The sequence below is a fragment of the Mauremys mutica genome, chromosome 1 (genome assembly GCF_020497125.1).
Source record: "Mauremys mutica isolate MM-2020 ecotype Southern chromosome 1, ASM2049712v1, whole genome shotgun sequence".
Classification (NCBI taxonomy): domain Eukaryota; kingdom Metazoa; phylum Chordata; order Testudines; family Geoemydidae; genus Mauremys; species Mauremys mutica.
The window spans coordinates 257,072,660-257,098,920 of NC_059072.1; the positions used below are offsets into that span (position 1 = coordinate 257,072,660).

Consider the following 26,261-nt stretch of genomic DNA (forward strand, 5'->3'; position numbering starts at 1 on the left):
CATCATTTCCATTTAGTGCACTTTTTGTTCTGTTTCATTCTAATGAAACCCAATCTCTGTGCCACATAGTTGGCAGAGTCATTGCCTTTAATTGGAGGTTTGCTAATATCTTGTGAATGACTGTGGTATCTTGGATGACAGGAATATGAAGTTTGCTTTAATACCTAGACCCTAGACAAGATGGTGCCAGCATCTATGTAAAAGCATAGATGCCCAGGCAGCAATGTGAGCATGTGTGCGTCTGTATGAGAGGCTGGGAACATATTCGGAGGCAGTGCAGTCTCTGCTGGCTACATTATTGCAAACCGTTTCAGTATATCACTAAAGCACAAAGGGTAGCGTTTGTTACTGATACTGAGCACCTGGTGCCTGGTTATGCCATGTGCTGAATCAGGGCCAGCCCTAGGTGTTGTGCCTGCCAGGACGGAAAATACTTTCAATGCCACCCATCCACGCCGAGTGGCCAAGAGTTATCAAAAGCAGTGTGGTATCCCCCAGAGGTTGGCAACCCTATTTGCCAACCCCCGAAAACCAGCCCTGTGTTGAGCACCTCCTGCAAGGTGCTGAGTGCCCTCAGCTCCCATTAACTCCAATTTTGCTGGTATCAAGCCCTTAAATGGAGATAAAAGATCATAATAACATTATGAGCACGTGAATGCCAGGCACCTGATTTATGCTTAAGGGTGAATTAATACTATATTGGCCCTGAATACCCCAAAGCTCTGCCACTCTCCACAGAATGGCCAACAGTGCATGCTGTGTCTACTGACTAACTCTGAGCAAGCAACTTCCAGCCCTTTCACCTCCCCCTGGGTCAAGTCATAGTGTGATCTGAGACACTGACACTGAGTAAAACCCTAACCCCATTGAAATCAATGACAAAATTCCCATTGACTTCATCTGGGCCAGGATTTCACTCTGTGAACTCATAACACATCACTGCCTAGGTCATATGCTGGGAACAACTGGTCTGCAGCCAGCCAACATTATGTCTTGTCCTGTGCTTCTCACTGAGCCACTCCTGTGTCAAGGCCCACTGAATACACCTACATGGGAATTAATGGGAAGCTTTTTAATGTGCATCTGGTAACTCGCAGTATGCAAGTCACACCAATAGCATGCACATGGGCACCTGTTCCATTTTCAGTTTGCATCTTGTGAACCTAAGCTGCTGCTTTGCTGTGAATGGAGGGAGTAGTGTTCTCAGGGGCTATCCCATGGTCCTTTGCTTTGTGACTGAGCAGCATGCATCGTGGGATTGTTTTCAGTGTGAATTGTGGAAGGTTCAGACTTTTGAAAAACAAACAAGTTTCCTCTGTCTCCACTTGTGGTCAGGAGGCGGGTACTCCTGCCTAGTGGTTAGCACCAAAGATGTCAGTTGCTGCTAATGGGTGCAGTCCTCGGGTGACAATTCCACCTAATGAGTACAGTTCAGGGGCAGCAACTCTACCTAGTGGCTGCAGTCCTCAGGCAGTGTAGGGGAACCCAGGCCCACCCACTCCACCAGGCTCTGACCCAGGCCCAAGGAGGCTGCTTTGGCTTTGCTTACCTTGCAGGGCCTTGCCTCAGCCTCAAGTCAGCTTCCCTGGGTAACTTCCTACCTCCCTCTGCAGCTCGGCTGGCCACTGTTTATCCCTGTGGGCACAGGTACTGACTTCCATTTTTCCCAGTGGGTGCTCCACCCCTACTCTGCTCTGAGGCCTCACCCCCTCTCTGACTCTTCCCCCAAGTCCCCGCCCTCGCTCTACCTCTTCCTTCCCCGACCCGCCCGCAGTTCTCTACCCTCCCCACAGTGCCTCCTGCCAAACAGTTGATCGGGGGCCCCAGAGCACCCACCTGAGTCCAGTGCACACTAGGTTCTTACCCAGGGGTTCTCTTGGCCTCTGGTGTTAGGCCTCTTGCCCCTTCTGGAGCAAGATCCTTCTCTAGAGTTAAGGTCCAGGGAGGTCAGGCCACTGTGACTCTTCTCCAAGGACAGCGGGTGATCCTTGCCATGCCAGGCTTCTGGGAGACCCTTGGCTGAGACCAGGCCCTCTTGGATGTCTGCTGGCTGCAGCCCTTTGCCTAGGAGGCTCCCCTCTCTGGGAGCATCTCTTATGGGCTACCCATTCTCCTGGGTTTCCTGAAGAGCTCACCATCTAGACTCCCTGCTCACTCAGCCTTCTGGCTCAGGCTTCTCTGGGAACCTCCTTTCCACAGGATCTTCCTGTCCCCTTTGGAGTGCCCCTCTAACTCGGCTTGGGTAACATTTATTAATTCTAGGTGTTTGTTTACTAATCCACCACCTTAGGGAGTTATTTATCCCTGGGGGGGCCTTCATAATGCAGTCACAGGCAGACTGGGGCCTACCTCCCCATAAAGGGCAGCTGCCCTGTGACACCCTCTCCCGCAGACACAGCCACACTACATCTCCATAACAGACCCTCCTAATACCCCTCTCCTGCAGACACATACCCACTACATCTCCATAACAGACCCTCCCAATACCTCTCTCCCCCAGACACAGCCACACTACATCCCCATAGGAGACCCTCAATATCCCTTCTTTAGACACACACCCAATGGGATGGTTCTCGGAGTACCCAGGACTGTGAGTCACTTCATTAAGCTCTGCCTCCAGCGAGAAGGAGTCTTGCCTGTGGTGACTGGGTGTTAGTTTCCTAACACCACTAGCCTTTCAGACACTCAAGCACTCTCCTTTGGGTTATGCGGGCCCTGTCTTTGCCTAGCAGGTTAACAAGATGTGCACCTGAGTTCCCTGAAGCATTCCCCTATGATATCCAGCCCCTGATACTGACTACCCAAAGAAATCCCAGCTCTTCTTCTCCAAAGGAGCAGTGTGTCCCAATTTGCCAGTTTTACATTAAATCAGCACTCCTGTGTAACACATAGCATGTGTGAACACTTATAATAAAACAAAAGAAGGTTTATTTAAGAAATCAATTCCACTGGTGTGACGGGGCAGAGCGGCCCTACACTGGTACCACAGGACTTAATCCTTCCTTCCTAGCAGAGGAAGCCATGCCCCAGAAACTCTGCTGGGCATGCTCCAACTGGAGAACAGGTATAAAAGCCCGCAGGTCAGCTCAGTTGGGGCTGACCACTGGAGGTGAAGGATGCAAACATGCTGCTAGCTCCTGAGGTGGGAGAGCCTGCATGCTGGAAGTCAGCCAAGCTGAGATACTCCCTGAGACTCTGATGGCAGATATTCCAGGAGAGGAACAGACTGGAGGAACCCCTGCAGCAGATGACCCGGCTTTCATGGTAGGAAGTGACCCAGGAGAACTTTAGAGACAAACAGTGTTAGAGCTGTATTGCTGCTTGGTGTGTTGTGGGCAGATCCCTGCCAAGCGAGTGGCAAGGAGAGCTTGCCACTACCAGGGACCTGGGTTGGGGCTTGGTGGAGAGGGTGGGCCTGAGTCGCCCTACTCCCTCACCCCCAAACTGTGAGGGATTCTAGAGACTCTGGCTGCTAGGCCATGCTACCCTGCTCATGACGGGGGGTTGTATGGACTCTGGCTGCTAGGCTGCACTATCCTGCTTGTGAAGGGGAGGGGGATGATAGAGACTCTGGCCACTAGGCTGTGCTACCCTGCTCGTGAAGGGGGCTTGTATGGACTTTAGCCGCTAGGCTGTGCTATCCCACCAGACAGAGGTGATTGTGGGGAAGAAGGCCAAAAGGCTATAACTGACTGCCTGTAGAGGGGTGGACACAAGGACTAGAGAGTGATGAGGTGCTGACGCCCCATCCTACCCCTGCCACAAAGGGGTGCTGTGGTGCCAGGCACGCCACAAGTGGAAACAAGAGAAAATGATGGAAACAAATGGTTACAATACAAAACATGAACTAAGGCCTGTGCTTATTAATAGTTAGTTTCCCTATCTAATAAAGTAGGTTCAGTCCATTGTTCAGTCCCCAAAGTTCAGTCCATTGCAGAGCAGGCTGGCTTCATAGGAACTGGGATCCAATCTTTCTTGAAACAACCCTGCTCAACAAGATATATCCTCAGTGAAGGGATGCAGAGTGTCTTTCTCCACTGATATGCTGAACCAGTCATTTGTCTTTATTCATAGACAGGGTGATCCTTTGTCTGCTATAATGTTCCTTTTTGCCTTCAAGTGGTATCTATGCCTATAGTTTTTCTCTGATGTTTTTTCCACTGACTTTTCTATGTTGTTGCTATGGTGGACAATTGAGCTATACATTACACAGTCAGCTAGTCAGGGAGTGGGTGACAACTCACTCCTGCTTGAATGGACTGTCACTGAAGCATATAATTCCTGGGTGACTCGCTTTCACGCCAAGACCATAAGGGCATAATTTTCAATATAGTTATGTTATTACTTTAATATTACCTATACATACCTTGCAATTGTGTGTACTGATACATTACAAGCTTTCAGTAGAGACTTTATATGCTACACTTTGTGATTAATATCACAAAAGCAGTGTATTAGGTGTAGAGAGTTTGTCAGGCCTGAGATAGGAGTTGCTTGTAAAGAACTGAACCCTTCAGAACTGAACCCTTTGCTGGTTGGCACCAATGGGCCTCTGTGTCACATCCGCTACATCCCCATAACAGACACCCACTATATCCCCCTGGCATGAAAGCCCATCCTAAACAAACTCTCTCCCATCACCATTATAGCTCCAGTTCATCTCACCTTCTGCAATGCATTCACATCTCACATTAGCACACTCATCTGCAACCCCCCACCCACACTCTTCCTTCCTCCCTTCAGCACACAATCACTCTACCCACCTCCATTAATCAGACACACACTCCGCTCCCCTATTTCAGCACCCACCCAGCCACCTACTCTACCCCAGGCTCGCAAGAAAAATCAATGCTTTTGTTTCTGTGGATAAAGGAGATGTTGAGAGTGATAAAAAGCGCACAAGGATTTTGTCATATTTTTCTGTTGCTTGCAAGAATATCAGTTTGAGATTTTTAGAGGTTTTCAGAGTAGCCCTGGAGGAAATCAGCTTTTGATTTTGGTCGTTTTTTTGTAATCTTTACTGTTCTTGTTGAAATTGTGAGTTCCGGCACTTTTTTTAGGCCTCTGGTACTGGATGTATCAGTAGCAGCTCCATCAACAGTCAAGGTAAAGTGGTCACTTACACCATAGTTTCATTTCCTGTATTTTCTATGAAGATCAAAGAATTTTTGCACCAAATGTGCAATTTGTGAAGACCATGTTGATATTTACATTTTGGAAAATCTTGAAGAAACTCATTCACTATCTTCAAAGTTCTGAACTAGTGTTTCTCAAACCTTTCAGGTTGGCGACCTCTTATCTAAAGTAAAATTTTTCATGACCCCTTTACATTTACTATAAAAGTACGAATAAAGTGTGTGTGTATATAATGATAGTGATAACGATAAGCCTAGATCATTTATTTGTGTGTTTGTTTTGAGAAGGTAACAGACAACAACACTTGACCTTCAAAGATAAAGTGTGCAAGGAGTAGAACGAGCAAGACTTTCTTTGGTTTAGATAATAAAAATTTAATGTCTCACAACTACCCCCCACCCCGACTGCCTTTCATGAACCCTTGAGGGTCATGACCCATCAAATGAGAAACCCTCTTCTAAACATTTAACAGTGTTGCATCTGGTAAATCTAGCATTTGTAGCCAACCATTTATTTGGATTCCCTCTAGCTCAGCTATCTCATCCCTAGAGATTTAGGGCCAGATTCTGTGCTGAATCTTCTGAAAGGTGCCGATCACGGAGAGGAAAGCTTGTAGGTTAACAGACTCTGCCCTTAGACTTTAAAAAAATTGGTATGTTCATCATAAGCCACTTTTAATTTTGACTATGGAGTCAAAGTTGTGGGCATGCACATAATTTTAAGGAATTGGATGAATACGTGGTGAAAGTGTGAAATGAAAGTGAAAGGAGTGTGTTTGAGAGAAATCATCCCGCTTATTTCTCTAAATTCAGGTAAAGTTTGTGAGGCTGCTATCTGGGGGCCATGAAGAATTATCTACAAGCTAAGGAAATTTGATATAAAATCAGTGAGACAGCAAGCACGGAACTCCACAATGTCATCTGAGTCACTTTTCAGAGTACAGTCAGAGTACTTTAACAGCAAGGGAAAGTTATCCTGCATAACTAACAACAGGAGGATGCACAGTAAAGAAGTGGCCACATGCACATGAAAGCAGTTGATCCCTCGTACAATAAATACACAAACAGTGTCCTTCACTTTCACTAGATAATGTGTACTAAACCTTACAGAGATGATGCATTTTTAATGAATGAATGCATTTTTAATGCTTTCGTCCTTCCCTTCATTCAGAAACGATCATCTTCTCTTTGACAGTCCACGAAAGGAGAACTCCCTGCTCAGGCACTCATTTTCAAATGAGCCTTGTAGCTCCTGAGGCACAATCCTGTACATTTGTACTGCATCTCCTTGTCATTAAAAAGATATGAAATGGCAGTACAAAAAAGATGCTTGGGAATGTAGTTTTACTAAGTGTCACTGTAGATCTAGATTGTAGCATAGATAAGGAGCACTCTCACTCCTGAATCCAGCAAGCTGCCATACATTACAGCACTTTCTGGAGTTTAGCAGAGCACATGGTGCATTTAGATTTACTGTATTTCCCAAAGATTTTGACTGAAGTTGTGATATGAAAGGAAACTCCTGTCATCCCCTTTAGGCCTAATTTCTTGCATACCTTAAGAGTGGTAAGCTTACTACAGAATGGCATGTTTGCAGAGTTTTTAAAAGCCTCGGAGCAGCAAAATGAAAAATGACAGAAAATGAATGAACAAAACTCTTAGCACCAAACTGATAAGCTAATGTCGCTCCTGGAGGTAGCTACTTTCTTCCTTTATCACTGGGTGAGAGCGTGCATGACCCCTGAACACAGTCAACTTCTTCATGTATTCCTTGCTGGGAGAAGCATCACTAGGTATTTAGGTTCTTGTTTGGCTTTTCAGAAAAAAATTATGGACAACAGGAAGAAAGTGGGTAAATGTGCTGAGGCCAACAATTAACCAAGCAGGTACTCAGTGGGCAATCGGGAAATTAAGAAAGCAAGAATGTTCCTGAGATGCATTAGCCACCCTACTCCCCATCGTGGCCACAATTGCTCCCATTGTGGATCAATGCCTCCAATCCCGATCACGTACAGAAAGAGAACCCTTGAGGATTTCCTCTCTCAGCAGCTGTGCTAAAAGGACCCTTTCCCCCTATGGGCAGACACTAATACTTTTGACTTTCCTCACCTAAGGACCAGGAAAAAAACTATGGAAAGTTTAACAAAATGAAAACAATTTTCTCCAACCTTTTTGCCCTGTCAACAGGAAAATCTTTAAGTACATGGCTGATATAGGGTACACAAGCCCTGTCACTTGACTGGCAAGGAAGGGGTTAACCCTCCTACCTAGGAAGGATCTCAGTTGCTAACAGTTAGGGATACTCAAGGAGTGGTCATATGACTGAATTGAACAGGGTCAGCTGATAAATGGGCAGCCTCTAAGCTCATTTGAAAGAGGCACCTGTGGGGAGAAGGAAGGCTCATCTGCCCTAGAATCAGGATGATGCGAGGATGCCTGAGGCAGTGTTTTGCAGAGGCTTGGGGAGAAGGCCTAGAGGGAATGGCCATGCAGGGTTGATACAAGATCCGGGTTCTGGAGTGGGACCAGTAGAGCTCCCTTGCTCAGAGAATTGTGGCACTGAGAGAAAGTGGGGCCTGAAGCCCCAAGGATGGGCAGGTAAAGCCCTGATACAAGTGAGGAGCGGAAAGGCTGCTTATTCTGTTGTACTTCTTGTTTACCCTGCAAAGGGGGCCAAAGGAACGGTTTATGATTTGGCCAGAAAGCTGAACAGTTAAAAAGCAGTGAAGTTTCCCATCCAAAACTGGGAGAAGGAAATGCTTAGAGCTGGGAGAGGGAAAACTGAGGCATGGAGCCCCAGGTAGTAAGGAAGAGCTGACTGAGAATTGTCGTGTGTGTTTTGAATGCTGAGTTGTCAAAACTGAAACATTTAACATTTCGGTTTCGATGAACTCCTGTGGCAACAGGCTGATTTCTGTTGGAAAACATTCTGGTGGTCTGCTGGGGAGTCTGGGCTTCCCATGTGTAGTAAATAAGGCCCCAAAGGTATGAGCAATTATAATTTAATTACCATCCAGGGATTAAGGCCTTTTTTTAAAAAAAAGTGACAGAAGGGAAGGCTTGGAGAATAAACCCCCAAGGTCTAACTGCTATATTTCCTCAATAGTCTGAGGAAACACAGAGTTGCTGCAAAGCTTTGCAAGAGTGTACCACTGGTGCAGCTAAAGAGACTTTTTTCCTTCTTTCCATGTCTGTGATTAAGTAAATTCATATCAAACACTGATATTATATGACAAGGGTCGGCAACCTTTCAGAAGTGGTGTGCTGAGTTTTTTCATTTATTCACTCTAATTTAAGGTTTCACGTGCCAGTAATACACTTTAGCATTTTTAGAAGGTCTCTTTCCATAAGTCTATAATATATAACTAAACTATTGTTGTATGTAAAGTAAATAAGGTTTTAAAAATGTTTAAGAAGCTTCATTTAAAATTTAAATTAAAATGCAGAGCCCCCTGGACTGGTGGTCAGGACCTAGGCAGTGCGAGTGCCTCTGAAAATCAGCTCGCATGCCGCCTTCGGCACCCGTGCCATAGGTTGCCTACCCTTGTTATATGATGTGCCAAATAGTAGTAAAATAGGGAACTTGATGGAACCTAATATCATTAAATGTCTATTAAGGAAAAACAATGAGGAATCCTTGTGGAACCTTAGAGACAGATTTATTTGGGCATAAGCTTTCGTGGGCTAAAACCCACTTCATTCACTGCATGAAGTGGAAAAATACAGTAAGCGGGTATAAATATACAGCACATGAAAAGATGAGAGTTGCCTTACCAAGTGGGGGGTCAGTGCTAACGAGGCCAATTCAATTAGCGTGGATGTAGCCCATTCCTAACAGTTGACAAGAAGGGGTGAATACCTCGTTGTTCTTACTGATGCACAGGTTTCAGAGGGGTAGCCATGTTAGTCTGTATTAAGGGGAAGTGAACTGTAAGTAATACAGCTTTGGGCAAAATATTGTAACTCTAATGACAGGGTTTACCCAGGGCTGCTCAGAGGATTCAGGGGCCTGGGGTCTTCAGCAGTGGGCCCCCGCCGCCAAATTGCTGCTGAAGACCCAGCACTTTGGTGGCAGGTCCTGGGGCGGAAGGTCCCCTCCCCCCACAGGTCTTCGGGGCACTTCAGCGGTGGGTCCCGGATCAGAAGGACCCCCCGCTGCCGAATTGCCATAGAAGATGCTCTGGGGGGCCCGGGCCCCATGAGAGTTTTCCAGGGCCCCCAGAGCGAGTGAAGGACCCCCCTCCAGGGGCCCGGAAAAGCTCTCATCGGGGGCCCCTACAGGGCCTGGGGCAAGTTGCCCCACTTGCCCCCTCCTCTGGGCAGCCCTGGGTTTGTCCTCTCAGGATTGCTCAGGAGGTAAAGTCATATTGATTTCTTCTTCTAGTTTAAGTGATAGTGAAGAAGTAAAGCTAATATTTACAATCAAGCATGTTCATGCTATCAAGTGAAGCACACCTGTGCTGAAAGAGGCAGTAAATAAAAGGAACTGAAACCAAATAGTGTGTGTATAAGGACACTTTACCAGAAAGTGACTAATCAGAAATGTAACTGTTTGACTGATAATTTACAGACTCAGCTCAGCTGTACATGTCAGCATTCCACCATTGTCATTAAAACAAGCAGAACAGAAATGGAAGCTTTATACAGCTGTTCTGGCCTGTTGGAGAACCTTCTGAAGTGATTTTGCATTGCATAATGGACTCTTAAAACAAGTCTAAAGCAGCTAGTGTTCAAGGTATGTCACAAGATGTTTGTACCAAAAGTTATGGCCTAACTTCTTACATAAGCTGGTCTGATGAGACATGTTGAACAGACTGGAAAATTCCAATCCCAGTTGCAAGAACTCAAAAGCTGATGTCTTGTTTCCTGACTGGATGGTTAGAGTGACTCATTTTGGTTGGATGCTTTCAATCTTTGGAAGAAGCATGGGTCACCATCTGATTGGTCCACGCCAGCACTTCCAAGAAGAACTAAGTTGCACCACCCAGTAGAAATAGTATAAAATGGTCTCTTCCCTTCAGTACATCGCTTCCTTAAAACACTTGGAAGGGAGAAACCTAGGGTCCAGGGCTGGCCAGCTGGGATGCCTTCTGGTGATATCAAGTACGTATCTTCAATAGGCACCTCTTTCTATTTTCCAGCTGCTGGGGTTGCCTGCTAGCATGCCAGAAAAATACAGTTATCATGTTAATTTAAACTCATATCTCGCTGAAAACAATAACTAAGCAGAAAGCTGATGGCTGAGCGAAGATCTGATGATAAATAACAGACTGTCTCTTGTGGTAATGACCCAAATCAGTCATTTAACCACTTCCTGAAATGGAGTACTTAAGTAGTAAGGAAGTGTACATGCTTGTGTATGTGTTTTTTAAGATTGTCAGAGTTAGTGTGTTTGTGTTTGTTTTGTAACAGGTTCCAGTCAGGATTGCTGTAAAATAACTGCTTAAAAGAAAAAAGGATAGGAATAAATGGCCAGTGTTCACAGTGGAGAAAGATGAAAAATCTGGGTCCCCCAGGGATCTTTGTTAGGACCAGTGCTGTTCAACATATTCATAAATGATCTGGGAAAAGGGAGTAGATAGTGAGGTGGCATAGTTTGCATACAATACAAAATTACTCAAGTCCAGAGCTGACTGCGAAGAGTTATAAAGGGATCTCACAAGACCAGGTGACTGGGCAACAAAAATGGCAGATGAAATTCAGTGTTGATAAATGCAAAGAAATGCACATTGGAAAACAATCCCAACTATACATACAAAATGGCGGAGTTTAAATCAGCTGTTACTGCTCACTCGAGATCTTGGAGTTATTACAGATAGTTCTCTGAAAAAAATCCACTCAAGGTGCAGCAGAAGTCAAAAAAAAGCCAACAATGTTAGGAACAATTAGGAAAGAGAAAGATATATAATGGCATTATATTTTCTAAATCCATGGTAAGCCCACATTTTAAATATTGTGGGCAATTCTCATCACTGCAGCTCATATATATAATATGAGAGAGTAGAAGGTACAGAGAAAGGCAACACAAATTATTAAGGGTATGGAGCAGCTTCCATATGAGGAGAGATTAAAAAGTCTTGGACTGGTCTTCTTAGAAAAGAGATGACTCACGTGGGAGGGATATGATATAGGTCTATACAGTCACACATGATGTGGAGAAAGTGAATAGAGAAGTGTTATTTACCCCTTCACATAACTAGGGCCCTACCAAATTCACAGCCATGAAAAATGCATCACGGACCATGAAATCTGGTCTCCCACCATGAAATCTGGTCTTGTGTGGTTTGTTTTTTTTTAACCTTATACTATACAGATTTCACAGGGGAGACTAGAGTTTCTCAAATTGGGGGTCCTGACCCAAAAGGGAGTTGCAGGGGATCACAAGGTTTAAGGGGAGTTTTGCAGAACCCCTGCTTGATATGGTTATTTTAGGGGGGTTGCAGTATTGCCACCCTTACTTCTGTGCTGTCTTCAGAGCTGGGCAGCCAGAGAGCAGCAGCTGTTGGCCAGGCACCCAGCTCTGAAGGCAGAGACCCGCCAGCAGCAGTGCAGAAGTAAGGGTGGCAATACTATACCATGCCACCAGTAGCAGTGCAGAAGTAAGGGTAGCAGTACTGCATGACCCCCGACAATAACCTTGTGACACCCCCCACACACCTTTTTGGGTCAGGATCCCTACAATTACAACACCCTGAAATTTCAGCTTTAAATAGATGACATGAAATTTATGATCTTAAAAATCATAAGACTGAAGTTGACCAAAATGGACTGAATTTGGTAGGTCCATACACATAACACAAGAAATGGAGGTCACCCAATGAAATGAATAGGCAGTGGGTTTAAAACAAACCTAAGGAAGTACTACCTTACACAACACAGTCAGCCTGTGGAACTTGTTGCCAGGGGATGTCGTGAATGCCAAAAAGTATAACAGGGTTCAAACAAGAATTAGATAAGTTCTTGGAGGCTAGGTCTATCAATGGCTATTAGACAAGATGGTTAGTGAAGCAACCCCATGCTCTGAGTGTCCTGTCCCTAAATCTATGACTGCCAGAAGCTGGGACTGGAGAACAGGGGATGGCTATCTCTAATTGCCCTGGTCTGTTCTTTCCTTCTGCAGCACCTGGCACTGGACACTGTCAGAAGATACTGCACTAGATGGACCCATTATGACCATTCCTATGTTCTTAAAGTAGCTTTGAAATTGAACAAGTTACTCTAACTAGAATTATAGAACCGTGTACATATCTACCCTAGTTAATGGTTTCACGTTGCCTTTCAAATTCTCAGTGTAGATAGCCATAAAATGAGACCAAGTGTGCAAACTTTAACTACATTCAGTCTGTATAGTCTGTCAAATGTAGGAGTTTATGCCAGATGGTTAGGACTGTGTCAGATCCTGAGGTTAATATAATTAATTGGGAAACAGAAAATAAGTGATTACTGTAGACCCATTGGGAAGGAGACCTTGGTGAACTGGCATGTAAGTAATTGACCAACTTGTGTGATCTAGCTTAGGATTGTTTTAGCAACACTGGAGTTGATCACTAATTGGCTCAAGTGAGGCCCTATTCTGAGGGTCTCAGTAAAAAATCTAAACAATCACGTTCCCAGTATAGTAACTGAGTATGTGTTTTGAGATTTGATTCTGAAAACCTGAATGGTTATATCAACCAATTTTCTAACTTGTATAGACAAATCAGTCCTATCTTTAGATTCTATTTTTGCCTTCTTATATCCTATACTATTAATGGCTATGGTTAAGGATATTAAACTCTATAAAACTAATATCAACTCTTGATTCTTGTTTCTTTAGGTAAGCAATCAAAATTAAAAGAAACCCTAAGAAAGATGGTACAGGTAATCAGTTAAGCAGCTGATTAACTAAGGCAGGGATCAGCAACCTTTGGCACGCAGCCCATCATGGAAAGTCGCTGGTGGGCCGGGCCGGTTTGTTTACCTGCAGCGTCCGCAGGTTCGGCCGATCGCAGCTCCCACTGGCCATAGTTCGCTGTTCCAGGCCAATGGGGGCTGCGGGACGTGGCGGACAGCACATTCCTCGGCCCGTGCTGCTTCCTGCAGCCCTCATTGGCTTGGAACAGTGAACCACAGCTAGTGGGAGCCACGATTGGCCAAACCTGCGGACGCAGCAGGTAAACAAACAAGCCTGGCCCACCAGTGGCTTTCCCTGATGGGATGCATGCCAAAGGTTGCCGATCCCTAAACTAAGGCTTGTTTTTTTCCCTATATTTCTGAAAGGGATCCACTGTAGCCCTGCCATGTGGACTGCCCTGGGGCCAGGAACTGCAGGGGTTCCAGTGTCGTTCTGGGGCAGCCTTGCCATGCGGACTACCCTTGAGCTGTGGACCCCAGGGCATCCAGGGTTGTCCCTGTGGAACCTGAGAACGCTCGATATGGAACTCTCAGGGCCTCTGACTCTCTGGGTTGTTTCCCTTTCATTCTGAAAAACTGAATGGAAATGATTTTTTTTCCTCCCCAAAACCACCATTTTTGGAATCTCCTTTCTGCAGGAAATTTCAAAATGAAGATTTCTGGAAATGTCCAAATTTCCCTCATAATGGAGACTGAGTTTCAACCACCTCTAGCACTAAGGTGATTTTTTTTTGTCATAACACACAAGAACACAATGGTCACTCAGAATTACCCAGTGGACAATTGAATCAATTCACGAGAGACATAGCAGCTAATGCAGGAGCTTGGGCTCTCAAGTCCACCCAGCCCTGTAGGTTCAAGAGCCTATGCCACAACATGCATGTGGCTATTTTTAGCATTCTACCTCAAGCCCTACTAGCGCAAGTCTGTCTGCTCAGGCTGGGAGGCTTGCTGCCAGCTCCAGTGTAGGCATACCCTTATTTCCTCCGTATTTGTTGCAGAGCTTCCGTATTTGAGGGTTGGCAAGGATTTGGTGTTGGGCCAAGTGTGTCCTCTGGGGTTCAGCAGAGAACATATTTGCAAATGCCACCACAAGTTGGAGTACCTGCTGCTTTTGTTCCTGGCTTAGGTTTTCTTTCAGGGCAGTGAATGGTCATCAAGGAGGATGCAGATGTGGGGTCCAAGCTCTGGGTCATCAGTGTCAGATATAACGACAAGGCCTTCCTCTGCTTTCCACAGCTTTGGCAAATTTGTGATAAATCTGCTGTTCCTCTGTCCTCCTTTCCTGGTTGTCGGATCAGACAGTAAATGGCTCCTACACTTTTCATTACTTCATAAGGTCCCTGCCACTGGGCCTTTAGTTTACATTCTGAACTTGGCAGAAGCAACAGGACCCTATTGCTCAGTTGGAAGACCCACAGATATTCCCTTTTCTTATAATACCACTGCGGTAGCTCTTCTGCTTTCTGGAGGTTTTCATAAGCAAATGCTCCCATAGTCTCGCCTCTTGTATATATCTAGGATATATCAAATGACATTTTCAGCTTCCAGGGCTTGGGCTTACTATGTTTCTCACATGAGATCTAGTATGTTTCTGGGCTGCCTTCCATATAATAATGAGAAAGGAGAGAACCCTGTTGAGGCATGGGGGGGGGTTTCCCAAATAGCAAGTAGTAATGCCAGGAGTCGCTGATTCCAGTGTTGAGTGTCCCGGGCAATATATTTTAAGGAATATTCTTAAAGGTCTGATTAAATTGTTCAATCAATTGTCAGTTTGAGGGTGGTATACTGATGTCCAAAGATTTTGATCTTCAACAAATTTCAGACTTTCCACATCAAGGGAGTTGTAAAATTGGTTCCCTGGTCCATCAATCTCTTTGGGGACCCAGGCAAAGACTTTCAATAATTTCATCTACAATTATTTTGCACTCATGGATCACAATGGTACAGCTTCTGGATGGTAGATTATTCCATGCACTGTCACTAAGATATGTTGGTACCCCATCACAGTTTTCTCTAGGAGTCCTACCATGTCAATGCCCACCCGCTTGAAAGGGACCTCAACCAAGGGGAGGGGCCCCAGCAGAGCTCGTAGGATTCCTTTGAAGGCCACTAGTTGGCTGGCTGGGCAGGAGGAACAAATTTTTGACCTTTTTGACCTGTTTTTATTAATTTAGATGGAATAAATGGGCTAAAGGCATTAACATAATTTAGTTTTTGCCCAGCATTAAACTGTGTTAAACAATGTTTGGTATACAGAGACTTCAGCCTGTCTAGTACCTTGGCATGCATATCATTTATTAAAGATAAAGGCAAGGGAAAAAAACAGTGAAAACATTTTGAAATGAATAATACTTTCATTTTAACATCTTCTATTTCTTGTCTCTTCAGCTGGAGAGCTTAAGAGCAAAAACCCCTTGTTTGACAGTCTTTTTAGAGGGTGTTAAAGATGTAGTAATTGCCCTTTTGGGGGTGGGGAGATGTTAGTTGAGATGGGCTGGAGCTGTTAAAGTTTGGTCTCATTTCATCCCAGATTGTGTTTGCCATCTCTGACTCCACCTGAATCCCAATGTTATTTGGGTCCCCCTCTCTGGCCTGGTCTGGGCAGGACATGTCTCAGGATAAGGATGAAGGTCTGGGGTCCCAGGAGATGGTAGGGGTGGCACTTGGCAGCCATGATGGTGAAGCTTGCTCCAGTAGCTTCTGTCTGTTTTGTCTCCTTTTCTTTAAGAACTGTGATGAGGTGTTCTCCCCATGCCAGCCCTGAAGGGGCTAAGGAAGCTGAGAAGGACCAACTAGTGAGAGATGCCATGGATGAAGGGTTTAGGCAGGAGAAGCACCTCCTGACTGGAAGATGAAGCTCAGCTGAGCAGGTGTGGACTTGGCTAGTATAAGGCCAGGAAGCTGGCAACAGAAATGGCTGCAGTGAGGAAGGCTGTAGCCACCCTTTGTGCATTAAAGAAGGAATGAGTAGGAGCCTGGCCCCGAGGGATGGGTGTATCCAGAAGAGAGAGAGAGAGGTGGAAAAGAGAGCCCATGGGAGGCACAGCAGATAGCAGCTCAAGGAGAGAGCAGCAAGTTTGGGGAGTGAGCAGATATTGGCTGCATGTTGCAGGGTCTCTGGGCTGGAACCCAGACTAGTGGCCAGGTTCCCCTACCAGCCGCTGACAGAGTGGCAGTGCCTGGATAGCAGGGCCAGTGAGACTCTCTACAGCTGGAGAGCTGAGTCTCAAAGAGCAAGCTGCAGCTCACAGAGTGAGAGGGGCTGCAGAGTAAGAAGTACAATGAGTTGAGAGACCCCAAGGAGAGGTATTGGTCCTGGAAGAAAGCTATTCCCCAGAGCAGCCAGGAAGAGGCACCACCTGTGATGAGTGAGTACCCCAGGAAAAGGACCCGAACGGGAGTGGTAGGAGGAATAGCCCATCCCCTCACTATTTGTCTACTAATTAGGCCCAGTTTGATAATAAACCAAAATGTCTGTAATTTCCATACTCACATTTTTTTGTTTAGCAAGCATGATTTTAACAGTATTTGAATTATATCAATAAACTTTTTGTTTGGATCAATTCAGTTTTTCTGTCTTTTTTTTTTCTTACAGCTAAGTATACCATTCTTTATTAAAAGTAAAGAGACCTACTTTTTATGGTTAATGCCCAAAGCAGGCAAAACGTTATAGGTTTAATTGTCACCACAGATCCTCAGCCACACAAAAGGCCAAAATTATGGACTCGGTTTTGTCCTACCCTGTGCAGGGCACTTAGGGTATGCCATGGGTCAAGTGAAGGAGTTTGTGATATGTCTGGGCCACTGAGAATTGAGTTTTTACTTTCTTTGTTTGCCAGTCTTCATCTACCAGATAGCACAGGGTTGGGCAAACTTTTTGGCTTGAGGGCCACATCTGGGTATGGAAATTGTATGGCAGGCCATGAATGCTCATGAAATTGGGAGTTGGAGTGTGGGAGGGGGTGAAGGCTCTGGGGTGGGGCCAGAAATGAGGAGTTCAGGGTGTGGGACGGGTCTCCAGACTGAAGCAGGGATGCAGGGGGTGTGTGGGGAGGGCTCTGGTTGGGGATGCAGGCTCTGTGGTGGGGCTGGGGATGAGGGGTTTGGGGTGCAGGAGGGTGCTCCAGGCTGAGACCAAGGGGTTTGGAGGGTGGGAGGGGGATCAGGGCTGGGGCAGAGGGTTGGGGTGTGGGGGAGAGGCTCAGGGGTGCAGGATCCAGGCAGTACTTGAAGCAACAGCATGTTCCCACTCCAGCTCCTATGCAGAGGTGTGGCCAGGCGGCTCTGTGTGCCACCCTGTCCGCAGCCACTGCCCCTGCAGCTCCCATTGCCCATGATTCCCAGCCAATGGGAGCTGCGGGGGGGTGGCACTTGGGGTGGCAGCTGCGTGCAGAGACCCCGGGCCGCCCTTATGCGTAGGAACTGGAGAAGGGACATGCCACTATTTCCAGGAGGTGTGCAGAAAGCCCCCGACTGGAGCACAGCAAGCCCCTGACCCCACTCCCCATCGGGAGCTCGAGGGCTGGATTAAAAGGTCTGACAGGCTGGACATGGCCCACGGGCCATAGTTTGCTCACCCCTGAGATAGCAGCTGGGACAAGGGGCCAGGAAGCCCAGTTGTCATTAGCCCCACCCCATCCTGTGATTGTGAGAGCTCCACGGTTCCTGATTGGGCTGCAGCCTCTATTAAGCCCAAAGAGGAAGCAAGAAGTTGTCTGAATAGCTGGGCTCCACCCTGCCATGGACTGCTTCCCTGGTGTTTACCTTTTGCTGACCTCCTAGCATCTAGACTCAGCCTGACTCTTGGTAACTGCCTCCTGGTTCCTGCCCTCCGGTACTGTTGCGTGATCCTGACCTGCTGGTAACCTGACTGTCTGCCTCCTTATATCTGTTTCTTGGTTACAGCACTCCAGTTTGTCACTTAACTCCGATCTCCTGGTGTTCCGTGTCAGCCTGGTTCAGCTTCTGGCCCCTGGATCCTCAGCCCACACCCAACGCTAACCCCTAGGCCAGACTGCTCACATCCTAGCCCTAACAGAAAGTGTAAGGTAGGGTTGATCTGGGGACCCACATACTGTCATGAGGTTCTTGTGTCTCATGACACAGTTGCACTGGGATGTTCGGGTAGCATCTGCTGTCTCTGTGATTGAGGCAGGTAGGTTCTACCAGAGTTTCTGGGTGGTGTCTGCAGACCCATCTCTGCCTGCTGGTGGAGGACCTGTATGAATTGTTCAAGGAAGATCAGCTCTGTGACCCGGATTGCTGTTGGGGGTTTCCAGCTTTAACCAGTGCCAGCAGAAGTCTTTCAGCTTCTGGGCAACTGCTCATGGCCTTGTCTTGAGGGAGGTATCTCTTGTTGTGGAAGCACTGATGGCAGGTCTCTTTATCAATGCCTAATCAGTCCAATATGGCTACCTGCACCTGTTCATAGTCTTGGGCAACCACCCTACCGAGGCCTCTATATGCTGCCTGGGCTTCCCCCTCCCATCATTAGGGAGGCTAACAGGATGACCCACTACTCTGGTGGCCAATGAGAGACCAACGCTACTCTCAAAGGTTACCAGGAAGGACTGAGTTGTTTCCACCATCATCTGGGGTAGTGTCAGGATGTCATGGGGAAAGTACACCCCATCACCTTTTGGGGTTGGGAGGAAAAGGGTGTTATAGCCCCACAGCTGGGTACAAATGTCCTCCCTTAGGTTCAGGGCAGAATGACATAATGGCCAGAGTCCAAAAGTCAGTCCTCCTATGCAGGGCTGAATGGCCCAGTGGCCAGAGTCAATATTGGCTGTGTGGCCAAGTGGCTAGAGGGAGAAGTGGGATGCCACTGGTGTGGGTGGCAGCCAGCATAGGGGGACCCAGTCCCTCCCTACTCCACTGGGTCCCAACCCAGGGCCCTGTTAGCAGTGAATGGATTCACCACTAGGACAGTGGGGATCCATCCAAAACATGCTGCCTTTGTCCCAGTTCCACAACCAGACCAATGTCTAATTCCCCAGGTTACTTCTTTCCCTGTCTTCCAGCATGGCTGTACGCAGGTATCCTGGGCCTCTGGGGTCATTGGCTTGCACAGCTCCTGGCAATTCTGTCCCCTCTTGGGTTTCTATGGGCAGCTGAGCATCTGCCTGGGTCTTGGTGCACTTGGCTTCCACAATCTGGGGCTCCAGCAGCTCCTGGGTGGAAGCCTGCAAAGTGCATCCTCTCTCCTCAGCAGTCAGCCCTGACTGAGCTAAGTTTCTCCCTTTTATACTGAAGCTCCAGTTGGAGCATGCCCAGCAGTGGTGAGGGGGCATGGCTTCCTCAGCCCACAAGATGGGGTTAACCCCTTCTTGTCCAGTGCAGGGCAACTACACTTGAGTTACACAGGGCCAGGGGCATTCTTTGAATTTTGGGAGATGTGATTTGTGCTGTGGCAGAGTCTGAGCAGCCTTGTATCAGCAACAAGTGGTCATACATTGTAACAAGTCTGGTTGCTGTTGTGATTGTGAGTCATCTAGTCAATGTATGAGGTAATTCACTTTCTTTTTTTTGTTGTTGTTCATGGGTTCCCCCCACTTTCACAGCTTAAAAACTTCACTTCTGTCAGAGGTGGAGGAAACCGTCTTGTGCAAAGTCTTATTCTGAGTGGCCTGGATTGGTCCTTGGCCCAGGCAGTGGTTGCTTAAACATAAATGAGTCACAAAGCCTTTGAACATCAGAGCTTCTGTCTCCAGCTCCCTCCTTTGTATTCCAGGAGGTTCTAAGTCCCTTACAGGAGGCCTGGTTCTTGCTCCCGTGGCACTGAATTGTTGCGCCTTTGAAGTCAAACTCTTCCGTCCCTTGTTTCCTGTTTCTCCCTCTTCATACTTGGAGTTGCCCTGATTAGCTGCAGCAGCTGTGGGTGTGTTTCTCCATGACTGACATTTCTCATAGCTGAGCTGGTTTGGGGCTGATTTTGCTCTTGGCAGGTAGGGGTGGTTCTTAACTCCTTCCTCTCTGTGTTTTAAATTATAAGTTGGAGGCAGGGGTTGTAGACCCCACTGCACAGAAGGACAACAAATTAGCTTGTTATGAATAATACTTATGATGATTTCAAGAAAAACTCTGGAAACTTTAAAAGACATGACGACATCACAATGTGGATCTGCCAAACAGCTAGGAAAGGGAATAACATTCACTGTTGCACCTGCAGGCTGATTAGAATGTGGTTGGGAAGGTGCTATGCTGGTATAACTGGTATAATTTCCTGTGTAGACAAGCCCTTAGTGACAGTGGTGGAAAAAGGAAAGGAGACGAGCTGACAGGGTTGCAAGCCAGGGTAAGATAATAGTGGAATCAGACAATGATAGTTAAGGGGAAGCAGAACTGAAATATATATTGGCTCCAGCTAGCTGGTATTTTTTTATACCTACTGATTGTACTTTTTATTGTGAACCTTTTGTTCGATATAAATTATTTGAATAGGTCTTTTAACTACTGCTCTGAACACACTTCTTAAGTCACTTCCACATCTAAAATATATCCCAAGCTCTCAAAGTTTCATGGGAATGGAGTGATTTTGAAACATTAAAATTCTTGTAAGTGCCTGGAGTAGGGAAAGCTGCTGGCTCTTTGAGATGTGCAGGTTACTTGAAAACAATCAGTGTATTTATGAAAGTATATAAAATGTTACAATATTTGTTGGTATAAAACCACTTTAATTTTAAATGGTCCCCTAAATTTCCATTCTAGAAGACCAAAACCTTCCTCATCACTTCCAGTTTTGCAATAGGCCCCAATCCTGCAACCACTTACTCATGTGCATTACATTATTCACATGAGAAATCCAATAGACTTCAGTGAGATGCACATGTGAGTCTATTACATCCATATATTTGCAGGATCATGGCCATTGTTTCCAGTGACCTTGTACTGCACACATTACAAGCCCTGACATAATTTTTCTTTTGGAATGGAGTTAAGTACTAGCAGCATCCAAGGGTTAAAAACACAGTGTAAGATCCATATCTGCAAATGATGCTCATAGAAAAATATGGCATGTTGTATTATCAGAGGTATTATGTTGTCATTAAAGGCTCTATGGTGATACATGTGAAGGAAATGGTAGAGTTAATGTTCATTTAAGGTTTAACTTAATCTTTTCTTGACTTTTGAGTGCCTATCTATGCAACTTTTTTTTTCACATTTAATTTCCTAAATTAAAAACAACTCCGCCTATTCACTCTTAGGAATCATTTGGATCACGTTTTGTCATTTTTAAAAGTACAGAAATATGAAAACAAAGTTTTTGACTGGAAGTCCATGTCACCCTTACCAATGGAGGCATTGTATGGAACTCTGGAAAACCCTACTATGTTACTTGCTTTTTCTGCCTGTGCTACAGTTCTTACATTTAAAACCAGATGCCATTCCACAATATCAGGACAGACTTTTAATTTCACAGATGCAGTGGAACTCACTTGTAGAAATCTGGTTTTGTTGTTCAAAGAACAAACTTGTTGTATGCATGACTTCTAACTATGCTAGAATTGGTTTGATGTGCAAATAGAAATTTGGCACTTTGATTCTTTTACTTGTACATAAAACGTAACTATATTTGTACTCTCTGAAAAGTGCTATGTGATCGATACAGGTAATTTCCTTAGTGGCTCTTGAAAATTCTGTCCCATATTCTCATTCTTTGATCACAGAACCCCTCAAACTGACCAGGACAACTCAGAATCCAAGAATTGTGAACAGCCATATTGTGACCCTCTACTCACAGTTAATAGTCCTTTATACCATAAGTAATCCCAATGAAGTCAAATGGAATACTTGTGGAATAAGGTATTACTCAATGTGAGTAAGGGGATGACAGGGTGACTCTGATTTATGCTAAATCACCAAAAATTCAAAAATCAGAGAAACAGGGTATTGCTCTTTCTTAATGTTTTCTTCAATCAGTTGCAAGCCACATACAATATTGCTATCACACCTGGCCCAAGAGAAGTGGAGTGAATAGAAGGTTGCTTATAAACAGCTAGGCCATGGTACAAGTCTTCTAAAGACCATTAGAGAAAGGTATGTTTTGAGTAAGTAGAGGTTTAGTCAAGGAATTTATTGCTCTTTTAAGAACAGCTGCAGCTTGTTTTTTCTAATTAGAATGGCTCTCTCCAAACAACCTTCTTTTTGAGTCTGAAGCAGAAACAATGCATCTTAAATAAATAAGCAACTCCAATAATGTTGCTGTAAAACCACAGTTGGGAGTTTACATTCAAAGGGGGCTGGGAAGGCTTTCACAATTTCAAACCTCCTGTATTACATTTGGAAAGTGTCATGTCACTGTGCTCTGACAGTTACATGTATGACCTAAAAATAAATAGGTTACACTGTGTTCCATGTATACACACACTAGCATATTAGCTTTTATCTACAGGCTTCCTGCTATTTGACTCATATGCCCACAAGCAGTGCTACTTTAAAATCAATCAGATTTTGCAGAGGTGTAGTTTTGCTGCCACGCAGATCAGATCGCAGGATCAGAGTCCTAATTTAGAAAGCTGAAAAATTTTGTTATAGTTTGTTACTGAAAACTCCAAGCTAACTTTCATAAACACTCACTTTCATAAGTGTTTTTTTTTAATTGACATTTGGCATGTGTCTAACAACCAAGTCGCTTCTGGAATGTTCAGTTGAATCACTAAACACTTCAGGCCAGATTCTGATTCCCTTACTCACATTTCATTGGGATTACTGATTTAGGGGATCAGAATCTATTATGAATAAAATCAACAAGTGAAAAAAGATAAAATAAGAAAAGCTGATTTAGTCAATGGAAAACTTTTATCCTTCTATCTAGCGGGTGTGACAGGTCCTTTCTCTCTATTAGAGCATAGCAAATGCCTCTCTCCTCTCACATTTCCCACACCCTGGCCATCATCCTTCTGGCTAAGGAGGATTGGCAGCAACATTCTTTGGTGCCTATAAAGTATAAACATAGCTTCTTAATGAGCTAAAAAACCTGCTGTCACAAAAAGCATGGAAAGCCTTTCTATATTTTCTAAAACATCTGGAAATCCAGTGGGTGCAAATATCTGAAAGGAATGGAGATCTTTTTATTTTTTTCCTACAAAAATAAGGTGCTTATTGAAGTGAAAGCAATAGTTAGAATACCAGCTCTGGCAAATGTGCTGAGCAGGTTCCCTGTTTGTGCCAATGCACTTTAGGTCCAGACTTCTAAATAATTCAGTGCTAATGGTGCATATTGCAACCTTCATGATTGTAGTATCAGAGCACCTGTTAGTAGGACATTAAGGGACATGATTAAAATCGGTCCTGATCTGCTCAGTCTCACTTGAAGTTCAAATTTTACAATTAATTGGTTGTAATTTTGAATGGAGTTGTGCCAAACTCTCTCTTCAGAGTATTGTATAGAGTAGTAGCTTCTAATTCTGTGATAGTGTAGAAAAAAATTTAGGTCTTATTGCAAACTGTCAATTACAATTCAAAATAGAATAGACATCTAAGGTAGACTAGCAGATTTTGAGCGACTTGGCCATGTATGGTATTCCAGGGTTGCTACTTGAATAGAAAGCCTGTGCCTGATAGTGGGTGTATTTTTATTTTGTCAGTGATGGGTTTTTTTATTTCTCTGAACAAGACCTCAAAATAGCATATATAAATAAACACACTGAAAAGCTACATTAAAAGAACATTGATGTTGCAAAGACAAAGACACAAATTAGAAAATACCAGAATTAAAGTTGCCTGGGCAACCTTGATTGGGCTGGTTTGTGCATATGCATTATGACCCAGGCTTTAATTATGTTATTACATACCATTTTTCCCCACTGGACCCTTGCCTCATTCCATGCACAGGATGGATGGTGCTCACTTAGGGAGCTGCTAGTCAATATTTAGTTTTCTCCTCATGATTCAGTGTGTGGTCTCCATGCCTTATATCCTACACAGTATTCAAATTATTATTCATTTATTGGCTTTTCTATGGAACTCATCACTATAGTGTCTGGGTGCTTCACAGTCACTAATGAATTTATTTTCAGCACAACCCAGCAAGATAAGGGGTATTTATTATTAGAGCTGGTTGAAAAATGTTATAAGAAAAAAATTCTGTCAAAATGCCCTTTCATTGATACCAGAATGTTTCATGAACATGCAACAGTTTCAATTAAAATTTTGTTTTGAAAAGTGTGTCAGGTCCAGAATGGAATTTCTAGGCAAAACCAGAGCAAGAAAGAGGCACTCACTTGAGTGTGGGAGACCCACATTCAAGTCCATACTTCACCCAACTGGAGCAGGTACTTCTTGAATATGGGAGTGCCCTACCCACTAGGCTATTGCCTGTGTGGGAAGGAACAGTCAGATGTTTTCTCAGACAATTTTTTGAAAGGTCTCATAGTCATTCCACACTGGCATTAAACCACTTTTTGAAACCTTGGAATTTTTTGTGAGATGGAATTCTTTTCTGACCAATCCCAATTATTATCCCTATTTTGCAGATGGAGAATTGAGGCGCACAGAAATTCAGATTGCAAGTATCCACTAATTTTGGGTGCTCAGTTTGCGACATCTAGGACCTGATTTTTTTTTCAGAGTAGTTAGCATTACATAGCACTTCATGTGTTCAAAGACCAGTTCCTGTGGAGTTCAATTGCAGAAGTGCTAAGTGTGCACTGCTGCAGATCAGATCCGATCCTATGGTCTCAGATGGGACACCTACAAAATGAGGAATGCACAATTAGAGACCACCTGTGAAAGGTCAATTTAACTGACCTGCCTACATAGGAACTTTATGGCACAGGCAGGGCTAGAATCCAGTTCTCCAGGACAGCAGCCAACTGCTTTAACCATGAGACCACCCTTAACTCTGCTTGGAACTCTCTCCACCATTAACTACACATCTTCCAACTTCTTCAACTAATGAGGCTGGGCTCTTACAGACAATAGCTTCCTTCACTACATGACTCTGACTCCATCCCAGAACAGATCCATCCTATGCACTGAATCAGGTGAGAGTTCTGTGGAGGAAATAGGATGTGATCACATAATTAAAGTTGATATCATAATTCATACAAGAAGCCAAATTAAGGCTGAAGAAGCAACCTTAATTCTGGCATTTACTGAATATGGAGTACTTGGTTTTGCAACCTTTCGTGTTATTTTTGTGTTTGTGTAATTGTGATGGCTTTAAAAATTTAAAAAAAAAACAAAACAAATTGCATCATACTGATATCCGCATGGGTTATCAGCAGGGTTGGAATTTTTTGATCCACTGCACAGACCTCTTCCACATAAGTTAACCGTAGTAGTAACAGTAGTTGGTGGTTACCCTCTGTGGACCAGCACTAGTGTGGGGGATGGGACCCACATTTTGTCAGTGGGTTTCACTGATATTTGCTGACAGCAGAGGAGTGGCAAGACTCAGGAATCTTAGATTCCATTCCAGGCTCTGAAGAGTAGTGTGCTCTAGTGGGTATAGACTCTTCTGCCTGTTTCTCCCAAATTTGACCACTTCTGTCCCTTCCCCTCCAACCTGTCCCTATTTTAGTCCTGTCTCTTTCCCAGCCTGGCTACTCACCCCAGTCCTATTTTCCTCACCTATTCAGTCTGTCTCCGCTCTTCAGGCTTCTCATCCCTGTCCCAGTGTCCTTGTCCAGCCATTCCTAGTCTTCCCCTCCACCCAAAACTCCTTGTCTCTCTCCCAGTCCCTCCCCCATACATGGCCAATTTATTTACTATGAAGTTTGAATAAAAAATGCAGCCTGAGAATTTTTTTTTATTATTTTTGTCAGGTTGGAGACATGAGGAAAAATTTAACCTAGGATGGCTCTAGGAAAGAACGATTTAAATGGGACCATTGTTGAGGGGGGCTTCTTTTTTTTTTCTTAAAGGCATTTAAGCTTGAAAGCTTTTTTCAGGTCTGGGCAGGGGTGGAACATACAGCAACAACATAACCCTTTTTATATGATGGTTTGAGCTAATGCACAGCAGTTTATATGTGGTAACCTAATCAGTGCTCTGGTTTTATTTTTATTGCTTTGAGCTAGAGAGACTGGAGACTGCTGTTATAACTAGTCATATGGGGATAATTATATGCTAACAAAATGTATAGCTTTAAAGGTAGGTGCCACTCAGGACTTAAGCTATCTGACAGTGTCCCATTAATTTGTCAAGAGATGGAATTTTCTGACACGGTTTTAGTTCTTTTCCTGAAGCTTGCATAGTTAGCCTTGGTTGTGCAGAGAGATCTTT

The 26,261-nt window shown here is 44.7% G+C and overlaps 1 protein-coding gene across 4 annotated transcripts in view; it reads left to right on the forward strand.

Annotated features, from left to right (window-relative positions):
• Nucleotides 1-3,151: 3,151 nt before the first annotated feature.
• Nucleotides 3,152-26,261, forward strand: part of LOC123349055 (zinc finger BED domain-containing protein 5-like) — a 54,901-nt gene continuing 31,791 nt past the window's right edge. Inside the window, exon 1 of one of the 4 annotated variants that reach the window (XM_044986781.1) lies at nt 3,152-3,264. In XM_044986781.1, the coding sequence (XP_044842716.1) occupies nt 3,248-3,264 (17 nt within the window). In that variant the 5' untranslated portion in view covers nt 3,152-3,247. Of the gene's footprint in view, nt 3,265-19,378; nt 19,541-20,275; nt 20,329-26,261 lie in introns of those variants that run through there. The other 3 variants (XM_044986787.1, XR_006573358.1, XR_006573360.1) reach the window with 3 other exon arrangements.